Source organism: Pleurodeles waltl, chromosome 3_1, assembly GCF_031143425.1.
Source record: "Pleurodeles waltl isolate 20211129_DDA chromosome 3_1, aPleWal1.hap1.20221129, whole genome shotgun sequence".
NCBI classification, from domain to species: Eukaryota; Metazoa; Chordata; class Amphibia; order Caudata; family Salamandridae; genus Pleurodeles; species Pleurodeles waltl.
In genome coordinates, this window is record NC_090440.1 from 544,666,016 (window position 1) to 544,681,050 (window position 15,035).

Sequence of the window (15,035 nt, forward strand, 5' to 3'; positions counted from 1 at the left end):
ACTTTGTTGTCAATATTTTTGTATTTACAATACTTAATTTACAATTAATAAATAAATCATTCAGCCAATTGCAATGAATAAATATGGCATGTATCTGAAATAAGGACAGAAAATAGTCCTCAATATGGGTGACATTTTCATGTTTTGTATGCAATTGTAAGCAAACCTTGCCAAAAGCAACAGGTTTCAACTTTCTGACCTACTGGCTTTGACGCCAGCAAAAAAAAAAGAAAAAAAAAAAAGTACAACGATGCTGCAAGCAACTTGTATGTGTCTCCACGCATGCCCACCTATGGAATGACGCAGGCACCATTTTACAATTTGTTTACCATTATGTTACAATTTTCTTTTACCATTACAAGTGGCTTCTGCCACCATGGGTTGGAAAATAAAAGAATTAAAATATATTTGCACGAAAAAACTTCTTGTGATGCAGAGTGGCACAGAGTAAATGCCATTGTCAGTGTCCTTCCAAAAAGTAAAACTATAACTTTTTTTTTATTGCAGCAAGTGTAGGGGAGCAGGTAGGGTAAAGGGGGCAGCAACAGTCTGAGGAGCAAAGGAGCAACGCAAGCGCTTAAGGCTAGAAGGAAAAACCAGAGAGGGGCAGTGAAAGTAACAGACGAGCTTGATGGAGGATGACAGTAATACAGAACACGTAGGCAGATATCTGAAAGGGAAGTAGTATGAGGAGAGAGAACTAGAAAATGTGCACTCTAAAGGAGTGCTGAAAAAATGAAAAAAAAAGGAGTTCTTTAAATGTGAGTAGTGAAAGGAGTCATCCAATCAAAAAGATGGTGTGAAGCGGCTATGCTTCAAGGAAGTGACTGGCACAAGAAGAAGGAAAACTATTGAATGAGGAGCAATCAAGCAAACCAATTGTAAGCAGTGGGTTGCCTCTAAATCCACTAAGGTTTTTGTAAGGTCAACAAGAGGTCTTTCTCAAAAGACATTTAGAAGCTGCCTATAAGCAATACATAAAAGGTTTTATGCTAATGAACTAGAATGTAACCTGTGGCATTGTGTCATTGCAAATAAAAACAGCTTCCCTGCGGACTTGATCTCACCTACAGCTGCCTCCCATGGCTCAGGGGATATGGCGTATCCCCGGAGTGAGACTAAATGGTTGTGGGCCTGCATCTTTTGGTAGTCGGCATCGGGGGAGAGCACGCTGGGCCCCACAGTGGGTGATTTGCCCCTTGGAGGCCTGGAGTTTCACCAGTCTAGGGGCCTACGGGCCGGTGTTGTTGACACCCACTGGCCCCTACCAACAGTGTTGCTGTTGGACCAGACTCGCCAGGTACGCTCTTTGGTGAATGGAGCTAGTGATGCATGTTTGGGCCCCTACCCTATTTACTCGCCTACCTGGACATTGCCCTGGGGCGTACGATCAGGATTCTTCCCATACTCGCTACACAGATAGAGTGGGGCCCTATAGCACCACCCTCCACACCCCATTAATCGTGATGACAGGTGGAGCACTGTGACCGATCTTCCTTGTTGCTGAGCTTTGGACACTGCCCTGCTGGAAGATCTCACCTTTTTTCCCCCCCCCCCCCAAAGTATCGGCCTGTCTTTGGATTGATGTTCCAGTTGAAAATATCTGACCACGGCTGTGCCGTGCTGTTGGGGAAGGTACAGAACTGGTACAACCCCATGAAAAATCTGCTCTGCTCTAACCCACCCTCTGCATGGCCATGGATAAAGTCTTCTGCTGCAGCAGGTACATGTGCCAACCCCTCCCCATTGGCTGTACGGACATTTGCTGGTGTGATTTGGGTGTCTGGGGAGTTGGTCACTCTTCATCCATCCATGAGCCTTGGCCAATACATAGCTGTTTGGCAAGGCATGTGGCTGGCCGCTCTACTGCCAATGCCACCTTCAGCACTTCTCCTACAGCGGAGGACCCTGTCGGCACAATGTAAAACCCCCAACACTGTTTAACATCCTGGATACCTGGTCTGTTTCCCTCCCTTATATCCTATAACCAATTAAGCGTCACAGGTTGTCTTAGAACATGTTCATTGTGACTCATTTCTCTGGGAACCTTTTATGAGATCACCTTTGACGTTAGGTATCACAGCAGGAACTCCAAAGGACAAGCACCTACAACTTCTCAGACAAATTGGATTAAATAATAGCAGTGGTTAATGACTCCCAAGTTGTGATGAAGACTAAAACAGATGCAATCTCAAGACATAAGCCTTGCGAAGACCAGCATAAAATGAAAAATCAAGTAAAGACTCATTATCAAGTTATAAACTTCAACCTCAGTGTGCTGAGACTGTTAAACAAATTACAGAAATTACAGACAGAATCATGTTCTTAGAGTGGTATCTGAAGTCAAAGGTTGCGCTCAGTGTTATAATATAGACAGTAATATATAATGGCATGCCAGAGAACACAGAAGGTACTAACACCATATTCTACATTGAGAAGTGGCTGCAACATGAAATAGCCGCTCAAGGCCGGTCAGCCATGTATAAAGCAGAAGGAGCCCACTACGTCCCAATGATGCGACATGTTCTGGTGGCACCCCAAGACCAATTACTGCTGAACGAATGAACTTCCGCAATCATGATCTTATACTCCAAAATGAAAGACATACATGTTCTATTACTGTAGATGCTTCAAAGATCTTCATTTTCCTAGGCTTCACACTACAGTCCAAAATCGCAAGGAAATATCTCGTCTGTCAAGAGGAGTCTGGGAGACCTCTCTTTTAAACATGCACTCTTATTCTCAACCCGCATGAGAGTAACCACAGAGGACAATTCTTTCTTCTTTACTGATAGTAATAAGAACAAAGCTGACCTACCCAATCAGATGCTCTGTGTTGAGAGGCCTGTTGATAATCTCCAGAAGGCTATATTCTGTGCATGGGATGAACATTTATTTTTGATCCTAAGGTACCTACTACATATTTAACTAATTTGTGCTTTCGGCTAAGCACCAGGATTGGCATTTGATTTAAATCCATATGAGCTCTGCTATATTGCATTTAAGGATACACATATAGATGCAGCAGGCTGACCCAAAGCTAGCCCACCCACATTGCTGTGCCTTACCTTTATTCCAACCAACTGGCAACTCCTTTGCTAAATCTACTTTCAGAGTATTGTTAGTTTATAATCCCCTTTTGGGGACTGTTAGTTGTATAGCCGGATGACTTGTCACAGGCCAGGATGTTCCTACCCTGGTAGGAGGGACTTCTCAGGGAGGGGGACTGTCTTTCCCAATATACTATTTCACTGCTGTTTGGTCACCTTTCTTTTCCAGAGATTATTCTTACCATAATAGAAATTTCTCTGCCTCACCAAATATTATGGATACCACAAAGATACAGGGTAAATCCACGTTTGGGATATGTAAGGTGTGAAAGATGGAGAATGGCAAGCACTATAAAATCTGGGTACAACTAGTTCGGAAATGGGCTCACTCCGCCTTTGTTCAAGAAACATATGAGAAGAAGTAAGAGGCAGTCACACTGCATCGCAGAGGACAGGTATACAGCACCACCCATATGCTAGGGGGTGCTAATATAAAGTTATGCTGTTTTGGCTGAGCACAAACAGGATGACCTCGATGCTAGATCTGTGTTGGTTAGAGGCCGATTAGATAGTATGTGTGTAATGCTGGACTCATTACACATTCCTAATATTGATCACCCCCAGTACCTGTTGCCCCTCTCAATACAGCTAGCACCCTGGACTCGCTTTCAGGAGGGGACTTGAACGCACTTCTGTACACCAAATTATATCACTCCCAACCTCCTCTCCCGGGCACATATGCAGAATTAAACTCAGCTCCACTCAGACTGTCTTCACTATTGAGGATTAACTGAGGCATGGAGTGGAAGAAACCCTGCTGCCAAGGAATAATACTCCTGTTTGACTCTCCATGCTCTTCATGTTTGCTTGAATTGCTTAATCTGCCCGGATTACCAAACACTCCAAGCTGACTATCTGGGCAAACAGTACCTGACCATAACCCTCTGACTTTGAATATATCCTGTTGCTCCAGTATATGCTACCCATCCCCAATTCCCACTTGTCGTTTGGGTGGACTCTAAGAGACCCTGCGTGAAACCATTGAGGAACTTACAGACAAACATGTTCTTGTGAGTGGCAACTGAAGAAGCCAAAGGTTGTGTTCAGCGTAATACACAGCAATATAATGGCATGCCAGTGCATGGCATTATATGCATTATATGCTGAACAACAGAAACAGCCTCTACAATGGCAATAAGAATGAGAGGCTTAGAAGGTCACTGTTCGGAGTGTAACTGTACATACTACGATAGACAGGTGCGCATCTTTTCCAAACTGACCTAAACTCAATGGAAATTACCTTACAAGCCCTACAGCAATTACTGCGACTGAGTTCTAGGACCAGATTTCAAACAGTATTGTGAGAAGCTGATCCCATCGCGTTAAGAGAGGCACAGGGCCTACCTTTGAAGGATCACTTGTATGTTTCTTTGGATGCCAACGCTATACTCCTTTTCCTTCAATTTTTTTTCTTAATGTTTTTATTGATCATTTCATTCATCAGGAACAGCTAAAAGGTACCATATGTATTCACTTGACATGTTGTGCGTCCAGCAATCTTGCAGGCAATAGTCAGCATAGCTAGGACAGTGCTATTCAGGTTAGTGGTATTTATGTGCGGTATATAGTTATGTTAGCGTGTCAGTTGGTAGAAGGGAGCGTGTTATACTAGGAACTCTATAAACAACAACTTTCTGTTGATCCAGTCGCCTGCAGACTGTTCAGAATTTCTAAGGCTGCCACAACCTGTAGCCAAAACTGGGTGATCCTGGGCAGTGCTACACCATGTAGGCAAAGTCTGCGTAAGCCAGAGCACACCTGGAGCAGTTGTGGGGCTGCGTTTGCATGATTACATTCAGTCTATGTGGTGTTAAGTATGCCAGGTGTAAGTAATTCAACGGTGCGTATTTAAATCTTGTATTCCATACCATATTGTAGGAGTGCTCCAGTATGTGTGCTGACTACTTATCTCTAAAGGATCTGCCCCAAGGTCGTTCCCATCTAGTCCAGACATTCAGTAGGTCATCTTGGGATATCAAGATCAGGGCCTTCTAGAGCCAGGATATCAGTCGGCTCCCGCTGCCCATGGTGAGCATGGTTTACAAAGTGATGTTTGGTTTCTGTTCTGGCCACTCTCTCCTATGAAGAGCCAGAGAGCTTGTGCAGGCGCCCCCAGGTAAGAAGCTGTGCGCCACTTAGGCTAGATGTCTTTTATGCTCTCCCGGGAGCTTCAGCTTCGTGCAGACCGAATACAACAGACACCCATCTCTTTTCGAAATGTTAGCACCTAAATATGCCCTTCCCTAAAGGACCTACTAGAGAGAAACTTTGGAGATACTGTACAAGCACGTCATGCTACTGTAGCGTTCTGGATTACCCTACCCTTATTGGAGATGGAATATCCTTCTTCCAAGATAGGGATGCTTCCAAGTTTTATCGTTTTACAGGTCTCCTAATCATCATCCCGGTTAAGAAATTTAGTGTACTAGATGCATTAATAATTGAACTCATATGGGCATGGGATATCGTCTTATTGCCTTAGCCAAGCTGATAAGGGCCCTTGGTGCCACTCGTTGCTGCTCATGGTAGCACTCCCCGGAGTACACCAGCCCCTTGCCTGCCTATGTACCTGTAATCCCACATTTAGTACTCCCCCTTTGAGGTGGCATTGTTTCTGCGCCTGAATTAGTTTCCTAGGAGCGAGCGGGACCGACCAAGGTGACTGAACAATCTGGCATACTAGAAGGGGAATTTTACGACAGATCTACCACATATTTCAATAGGCTTTGCAGGCACCACACACTGAACTCCCCATTTCTATACATGCTGCACTAATAATAATCAACACAGACACGGGAAGAGGTTTATTAACAGGCTATACAGAGAGATCAGTAAACATGCTTCCCTGGCACTGCTGAATCACAGACAAGCATGGGGCACAGAACACCTAGTTTTTAATGATAAGGAGTAGCAAGCTGTGCTGGAGTACTCTTCCTACATCACACGGAACGGTCAGATAAAACTTATACAAGCCTACATAGTACACAAGGCCTAACTTACACCACTGAAGCTTCAGAAGTTCTTCCCCTCAAACTCACCAGAATGCCACAGTTGCTACAGTACACCAGCACATCTGACGAATATGCTTTGATGCTGTCTGAGGTGACCACCCTTTTGGTCTGGGTTTTGACCACACTGGCTCCAGTGCCATCCTACTGGTAATGTATTGACTGCTGAAAAACTTGACTACCAGACTTTTGGACCAGGCCCTCTTGCTTGCTAGAAGAGCTATTACCAGAATCTGAAAGTTTCTCATACCCACCCCTGATAATGTCCTGGCATACTGATTGGCAGAACTTGGTGCAAGCTGAAATTGTGGGCTCCATTGCCCCCCCAACTGGACCCCTATGAAATGGGCTTGTACAGGAGCATATGATCCTCTTCTCCAATGATGACCGTACCCACTTGAAACAGGGACCCTTTCAATCAATGTCCCCTTTCGGAATGAACTTTGCTGTCCCTCCCCAACACCCCCTGCTCATAATTCTGTGTTATCCTACCCCGCCCCAAAATGCTGACTAGTAAGAGCCCATTATAGATATTCACAAGTATCCATGTAAGTGAACTCAGGCACTGAAAAGATGTCACAAATCTGTGCTTTTAACACAAGGCAGGCTTACAGTTTGAGTACCTCTATTTCATGTGTTAGTAACTATAGCCTTCTCTTTCCTCACTGCCTTATACACAAATACCAGTTGACTTGTTTTCTATTTAAAAAAACGGACAATAGGTTCTGCCACTAGAAATAAACTCAAGATACCAGAAGAGCAGATTGGGCACAGTATTCCAGATCTTCTAAAATTACCAGCTACAGTGTAGGTGGATCATGAACACAGGACACACCATTTCAAACTGTATTGTAACACTTGGCCAAATCCCACAGATCATTCATACAAAATCTGGAGTTGACCAAACCCGCAACCACTGAAAAAAAACATCACTCTCTCCCAGGAACTATTCTATGATAAGAACTCGGCTATCTACGAAAACTTCGAACGCCAACCCTGCACTGCAGACAACATCAATCAGCTCACATACACAAACACAAACCAGGAACACCTTCTCACCCACAGGGAACTCCTCACCTCGCAAGACACTAGCTCCATCGTGAACTCCGTACACTCTGGAGCACCCACAGAACCTTGCCCCCACCAGGTCTTCAACCTCGGAAGCAAGACAATCGGCGATGAACTCAGGAAGATCCTGAATACCACCATCATCATGAATACACAATAATTTACACATGTAGACCAGTACTCCTAGAAAATATTTGTGAACTGTATTTAGCACGAGTAAATATGCATGTGTAGATTTGCACATGTGAAAATCTTTTGTATTTTTACAAGTTCACTTTCCCTCTAACCACTTTTTTTTCCCACCCGACCCTGTAAGAATGTCTACTTCTGCCATTGTCAGGTGTAAATTTCCAACCTTTCCCAGTATTGGAAAAGATTAGAGAAGAGCTGGTAAAAATCCTTAAAATATGCAAGTTATACGGGTTGCATAGACTCAGACATTCAAGCCCTGGAACTATTGTTTAGTGTGTCCTCTAGCCCCAGTATGTAGATCAGTGGAATGGTTGCAAAATAAGGAAATTACTACAATAGGGCTTGAAATTGCTAGTATTCGAGCCCTACTATAGTATTAGTTCTGACATAATCAATGAGGCTATTATCAGAGCTCTTACATAATGAGATTGCTGCCATAATGTGTCGCTGCACTATAGGCGTACACTGCATTACATGGCACCAAAGGGACAAGTAGATCTATGAAGCAACCTGTCCCATGGACAAGTGTATATTGTGTTAAATCCCACCCCCTGTATTATCCCTACTTCTCCACATATTCCATTTCCTATTCCATTGGCCAGGTAGTCTTGTTTAACAGTTCTGAGATTATCAATATGAGAATTTAAACACACAGTGCATTCCTCCTGTCAACATTATAACTGTTCTGTGGACTAGGGAAGCTAGCACTGCTGATGCACATGCTGTATGTGTTCTGTAGTAATTAAAATAGTTTTGCTCTACAATCACCAAAATTTGCTTTTATCAATACCGATGTTGCAGGAAAGAGGTGTGCAATAGGTGAAACTACAAAGTAGATATTTTAACAGTGAAACCAGATCCATGCAGGCACAAGTCCTAGCTCAAACCAATGCAATGTAACAAAAGCGAGTTATTACTAAATAAAAATGTTTAAAATTAGCACCACATACTCAAGTATTGCAAGCAAAAAAGAATTACCTCATACGGAAATACCACATTTGATGTTTCTTCTTTTCTTTCGCACACACTATTAAAAAAAAACACAACACACATTAGGTTAGGACAGCAACAACATCTTTACCAAAAGCATACAAAAGTATACTACAAAGTCCATATTTCATAATACCAGCAGCTGTAACTATGCATCACTTGAATGACATACAGTAAAACTGTGGCTGTTGTACAGACAGGTTGATGGCTGTCATAATGGGAATATAGACAAAACACTATGATTTACACTGCTCTACAGATTAATATAACCATTATAAATGTGGCAAAAGCAGACTAAAACCACACACTGCAAAACTGATATCTGAGGGGGGATGGGGGGGGCGGGAGTTGGACAAGCAAAGCATGCAAAAACAAAAAGTCTCGGGGATAAGATGAATTTGGCAACACTTAAATGATGTATAATGAATACTGTCAGGGTCAATAAATGAACAGATGGGCCACAATTTCAGTGGGGAATGCCCTTGAACAGCCTGTTTTAAAAACAAGCACGAAAAAGAAAAGTTGTCATTCATGATAAAGGAGAGCATGCAAAGAAATGCACAATGCCCTGCCTCAGTGTGATAATATATATGCATATATTTGTCACCATGCATGCACACATGAGTCATGATGGGCATTTTTAGGGTCGAGCTTGCGTCGCATGCGTATCGATAGCGAGACACTTTAGGTATTAGAAAAGGGCTCGGAGCCCTGTCGACATCACATCAGTGTCTTTCATTGGCACGTTGGCTTGCCTGTTACAATCTGCTTGCTTTGATTAGTGGAAGGCACGCATACGTCATGCCTTTTCCGGTGGTTAGCCCTCCTCGAGCGCAGCGACCAAGTACAGAAAACATGCACGGTTCGCTGTTTCCCGTCAGGTTTGTGGACTACTTTTTCTCTATTTTCGCAGTGCGATCTCGCTGGGCAGAAGTCGAGCGCTTTGCATACTATCGACCTTGTTGCACTTTATTACGAGTGAACTGTAGCAGCATGATCGCGCTGTTTTTTTCTTTTAATGCAAGAAAATCCGGTTGGGAGTTTACAACTGGGAATAGCTGTAACTCTGACAAATGCGAGACCCTAGTGCATTGCAAATGCTTCTTTGTTTTACTTTCAATGTACTGCTTCAAGTTGGCGGACGCCCAGCATGGAGCTTCAAAGTAAGCATGCATTACAGAGGCAGGACAAGCCCGGTAGCAAATTTCTGTTGCAGGGCCTTCCAGAAAAGAATTGTAAAATGTTTAAAGTGTGGGACAATTAAGAATATTGTGCTCAAATGATACTGCTCTGAGGACAGGGTTATATTATTGTGCAGGGCAGCATCTATTCCTGTGTAGTATACAAAGAAAATACAAATAAATAGAATTGCACGTTCCAATAGATCAAAACAAGCAAATAGTAACCCTTGTTAGGCATGATACCAAACTGTGCTGGCTTTGTGCCCAAAAGCTTTTTGCTTTCTGGGACTTGTAGTCCCTTCCTTACAATGGGATGTGTTAAACTACAAGCCTCGGATTGCTGAGTGCTGCTGTTCTGAAGCCTAAGGTGTAGGGTGACCACCCGTCCGTAATTTCGCCCAGCCATCTGTTCGTGATGAAAGGCTTAACGGGCAGCATTTGTCTGTCATTTTAGCCTTTCACCAAAAGAACAAGGGATGGCAGGGCGAAAATACGGGCAGATCAGTTTCCCTTAGCTGGATTGAAAGGCACGGCCTACTTGCCAGGGGGTCTCCTTCCCTAAAGAAATGCAAATGTACCCATTTGAAAAATCTGCAAATGCAAAGGGGCTTGGAAACCTGCATTGACTTTAATCAAAGGAGTCACTTGAAGCTTTCTGCTTAGGGAGGTACTGTAATGGTATTCTAATGCGAGCAGTGGAGTGTGTGGTTTTAATCGACTGTGATAAAAAATGTTGGTACTAGGCATAAACTATATATTATTCAAATACGTACTATAGAAGGACTTTTCATTATTTGCCGAAATGTATTTACGCATTTTATAGCAGCCTATATTATGATGTAATTGTATTTATATAGCGCTTACTACCCCTGAAGAGGCGTCAAATGCATTTTTAAAATAAGGACTTACACATTCACAGTTCCTTCACAGACCTCGGTACCTCATAGTACTAACAAACATTGGCAAAGCCAATAGGTCTTGTCTACGCAAGTTATTGTCTTTGACAATGTTTTACCCATGTTATATACCAGAGTGGCTGCTGTTCAGCATGGCTAAAAGTTAGTGGCATAGTGGAGTGGAGTAGAATGGCATAGGAGCAGTGGCGTAGAGCTCAGTTGTGCAGTGTACAATGCAGTGGGGTACAGATCAGTTGTTTAGAGTGCACTGCATAGACTTCAGTGATCCAGAGTGCAGTGGTGTGGCGTGGGACAGAGTAGAGTGGCATAGAGTGCAGTAGAGTAGCATACAATAGAGTGACAGAGTGCAGTATTGTAGAGTGGTGCAGTGGCAGAGTGGTGCAGTGGCAGAGTGCAGAGTAGACTCGCGTGGCAGAGAGTGTAGTGGCATAGAGTAGTGTAGAGTGGTGCAGAGTATAGTGCAGTTGAGTTGAGTGGAGTGATATAGAGTGGCAGAGTGCAGTGGAGTGATGTAGAGTGGCAGAGTGCAGTGGCGTAGAATGAAGTAGTACAGAGTAGATTGGTGTACAGTACAGTGGCACAGAGTGCAATATTACAGAGTAAAAAGTCAGTGCAGTGATGTAGAGTGGCACAGAGAGCATTTTAAGTACAGTGGTGCAGAGTAGAGGGCAACACTGCAGTTGTTTCGAGTGCATTGGCGCAGAGCGCAGTGGAATAGAGTGGCATGGGGTAGAGTGGCATAGAGTGCAGTGGAGTAGAGTGACTTACAATAGAGTGGCAGAGAGTGCATTAATGCAGAGTGGTGCAGTTTCATAGAGTGCAGAGTAGGCTCATGTGGCACAGAGTGCAGTGGCGTAGAGTGGAGTATTGTAGAGTGGTGCAGTGCAGAGTAGATTATAGCGCCTAGAGTGCAGTGATGCACAGTGCAGAGGCATAGAGTGCAGTAGCATAAAATGCAGTAGTTCAGAGTGGAGTGGAGTGGAGTGTTGCAGTGTAGAATGTCAGTGCAGTGGTGTAGAGTGGTACAGAGAACAGTGGCATAGAGCACAATGGTGCAGAGTAAATTGCAGTGGCATACAGTGCAGTTGTTTACAGTGCACTGGCAGAGTGGCTTGGGGCAGTGTAGAGTGGTATAAAGTGCAGTGGAATAGAGTGTATTGGTTTAGAATGTAGTAGTACAGAGTAGCGTGGTGTAGAGTATAGTGTCAGCCAGTGCAGTGTTGCAGAGGTCAGTGGTCAGAGTGGCGTAGAGTGCAGTGGTGTAGAATAGATCGTTTCACAGTAGAGTGAAGTGGCTTAGAGTGGAGAGGTGCAGAGTATAGTGGAGTTACTTAGAGTGGCAGAGTGTGATGGCATAAATTAAAGTGGTGTAGAGTGCCGTGGCATAGAGTGCAGAGGTGCAAAGTAAATTAGAGTGACGTACAGTAAATTAATGTAGAGTGCAGGGGCATAGAGTTGAGTGTTACAGAGTAAAGTGCACTAGCATAGAGTATTAGCTTACAGTGCAGTGATGTACAGTGTAGTATTGCAGAGTGGAGTTGTGCGGACTAGATTGGTGTTGCCTAGACTGGAGTGGTATAGCATGCAGAGGCGCAGAGTGCAGTGGTGTAGAGAGGTGTAAAGAGCATTGGCATAGAATAGAGAGTTACAGAGTATAGTAGAGAGGCACAGTGTGAAGTACCAGAGTTCAGTGGCATAATTTGGAGTAATTCAGAATGGAGATGAGTGCAGTGTAGTGGCATGGAGTGGTGTAAAGTAGAGTAATACAGAGTAGGGAGCAGTGGTGTGGAGCGGAGCAGAGTGGAGTATGCATGGTGTGGTAACACTGCCGATACAGACAACACATTTCTGTGTAAATCAGGTAAATGCCTTGTCATGGGTAGTGAATCCATAAATATAATAATAATTACAATACAATACATGAGAAGACAGACTCATCTCTAGTAACCTAGAAAACTGCTCCAGTTTCTTAAATGGGAGCATCAATAATCACCACCTCAAACCTCCTCCTTTTTGATACCATCTTTCTGGATGAATTAATTTACAGTCTGGATTACTCACAACAGAGGCACAAAAAGGTGGAGGCTTCTGTGGTTGGCTCTTATCAGACCAACCGAAAGCATAATTAAGGAAAACAAAAGCCTGGGACTCACTTAAAGGCTTTCCTTCACCTTGCAAGCAGAATCTGAAGCCGCACTCATCACTCCATTTGATTTACCAAATGATAGTCCTTCAGAAAGTCTAATCAGCAGCGTCATACTAACAAAGACTTCAATAAATTTCTAAAGGGAGCCTAGTCCCCATCCTTCTCACATTGGTGTCTGGCTCTCCATCCTACAGCTACAGAAATGTAGACAATACCCTTTCAATGTCTGAGGGAGCTGTCCTGGGTCCGACTTTGCTTATCATTAATACTGTGACTCAAATTTGCTGTTTTGAAAACAACAACAAAAAAAACAAAAAAAACGCCGCTCCGATACTTGCAAAATTTCCTTCTCGCGGTTTGAATTATTCCTCATATTGCTATTATCTTTAGACTAATGCTTTCCCGGAGTATAACCTAAAACCCTCAATATTACCCTCAATGTGTGCTCCACCACTAGCTTGCGCTTCCAATACGAGTTGGTCATCTATTTTTGCTACAATGAGGAACTGGTAGTAAATAGCCTAGCACTGAATTGACTGTTCACCCAATTCTAGCAACTATAAAAAAAAGTACCTAATATAGCACTATCTTCAACTACAAATGATGTTTCTTTCTACACCCTTGCATCCTCAAATAAAAATATTACCTAAATAGGCATCCTCGATATTGGTAACATGTGGCATAAAAAATTTTAAAAAATAAAACAGTGCTTTACTTTAAAACCTCTGACTGTCAACTCTATTTAAAATGGCCCTCTCCTCCCTGCATGTCGTCTCTCTAAACACAACGTTCAAGTGCCATGCATGTTTAAATCAATATCTATTAATGCAGACTTCCCGCAACTCATTTTAAAGGCCACAACCACTCATTTGAAGGTTGGTGTTCTGTATAAAACGTGTCAATGCCTTGTCAGGGGTAGTGAATATGTATATAAATGCATACAATTATAATACAATGAGAGATTGAGACTAATCTCTAGTGATCCAGAAAATAGCTCCAGTTTCTTAAATGGGTCCATCAATAATAACCACCTCAAACCTCCTTCCTTTTGGATGGATTCGTTAACAGGTGGAATTAATCCTTATAATCACCTGATCTTATGCCCTTTATCTCCACAAATGACATACAACGTTGTCACAGACCTAGCCATCTCAAGGGCTTTACCGTTGACCTCATTGTTGCCAAACAGAATCTTGTCCAAATCTTGGAAAGTCAATAAATTAGAATGGTCGAGTCATTTCTTAATACAATACACACCCCCCAACAAGAGCACAAATCTTGTCTTTTAAACAACACTTCTTCCAATTAGCTCATTGTTTATGATCTCAGCCTTCTCTCCATGAGCATCTAGACAACAGAATCTTCTAAGAGATTCTGAAAGGTTGTGGAGACTCACTAAAATTCCTTAGTCACTTACTCAGCTAAAATATGAAGGATAAAAACAGCAAGCCAACATCCTTTCAGTGAAAACAGCATGTCTCAGCTGTCAAACCTCTACAATAGAGGTCATAGAATCTGATATTACCACACCTTAATTAAAACTCCCCTTCTGATCCTAGTGCTTCCAGATGCAATACACCTGGTCGTCTGCTAGCGCTATGTTTTGAGCAGAAAGTAGCCCAAAAAAAGGTTCAACAGAGACAGGGTGAGGTTTCTAGTTGTGAGCAAGGACATCACCTGCTGGTGACCAGTGAGCTCCAGCCTGATTCATTGGGGCTGGTTCAAGAACTAGACTCCTCAATCGAAAACAGGAATGATATTTTACTAAGATTCTGTCCAACATTCAAGTGCAAAAGGCTAGGGTTGCAGGCTTATTTCAACTCAAAGCTACTATGCAAGACTTACTTTTTAACACCATATTTATATACTACAGTTGTTGGGGCCTTTACATTATAACACCTGGGATATTGTGTTCTCCCAGCCATTGGGATATGCAAGGATTCTCCAACAAGTAGCTTATGAGCTACTCTAGCTCTCTAGTGTGTAGTCATGCCAAGACTACTAAATTAAACATTTTTTTTGTTTAATATATTGATACCAAAATTGAAAAGTGTGTATCCGAGACGAAAATGTGTGTGTTTTCAGAACTCAGCTGATGTTTGGATAAAGCGAATGAATTTGTAAAAAATGTTTGAAGCGGATATCTAAGTGATAAGTCATGTGGCACAGGGGAAACACTATATTACTGTGGTGGTATGACTTATCTATTACCTATCTAAAGGTATTCCAAATTGACAAAGTCTTTTTACATTACTGCCGGTCATCCTGCCTCATGCCCTAAGGTGATCAATGCTAGTAAAATTGCATAAGATGGCCAATAGTGTCATTTAGTCTGATGTGGTCCCTATTACAACACTTATAATATTAGAAGTTCATGATAATTTCCATTTAACATAGGCAGTTCTTAATATAGAAAATTTAGG

At 42.7% G+C, this 15,035-nt stretch overlaps 1 protein-coding gene across 6 annotated transcripts in view; it reads right to left on the reverse strand.

Annotated features, from left to right (window-relative positions):
* The window catches only part of ZWILCH (zwilch kinetochore protein), a 266,547-nt gene that overhangs the window by 208,497 nt on the left and 43,015 nt on the right, over positions 1–15,035 (reverse strand). For all 6 annotated transcript variants that reach the window (XM_069222876.1, XM_069222877.1, XM_069222878.1 and 3 more), the window contains one exon: positions 8,357–8,405. In XM_069222876.1, coding sequence (XP_069078977.1) covers positions 8,357–8,405 — 49 coding nt within the window. The remainder of the gene's footprint in view (positions 1–8,356; positions 8,406–15,035) is intronic.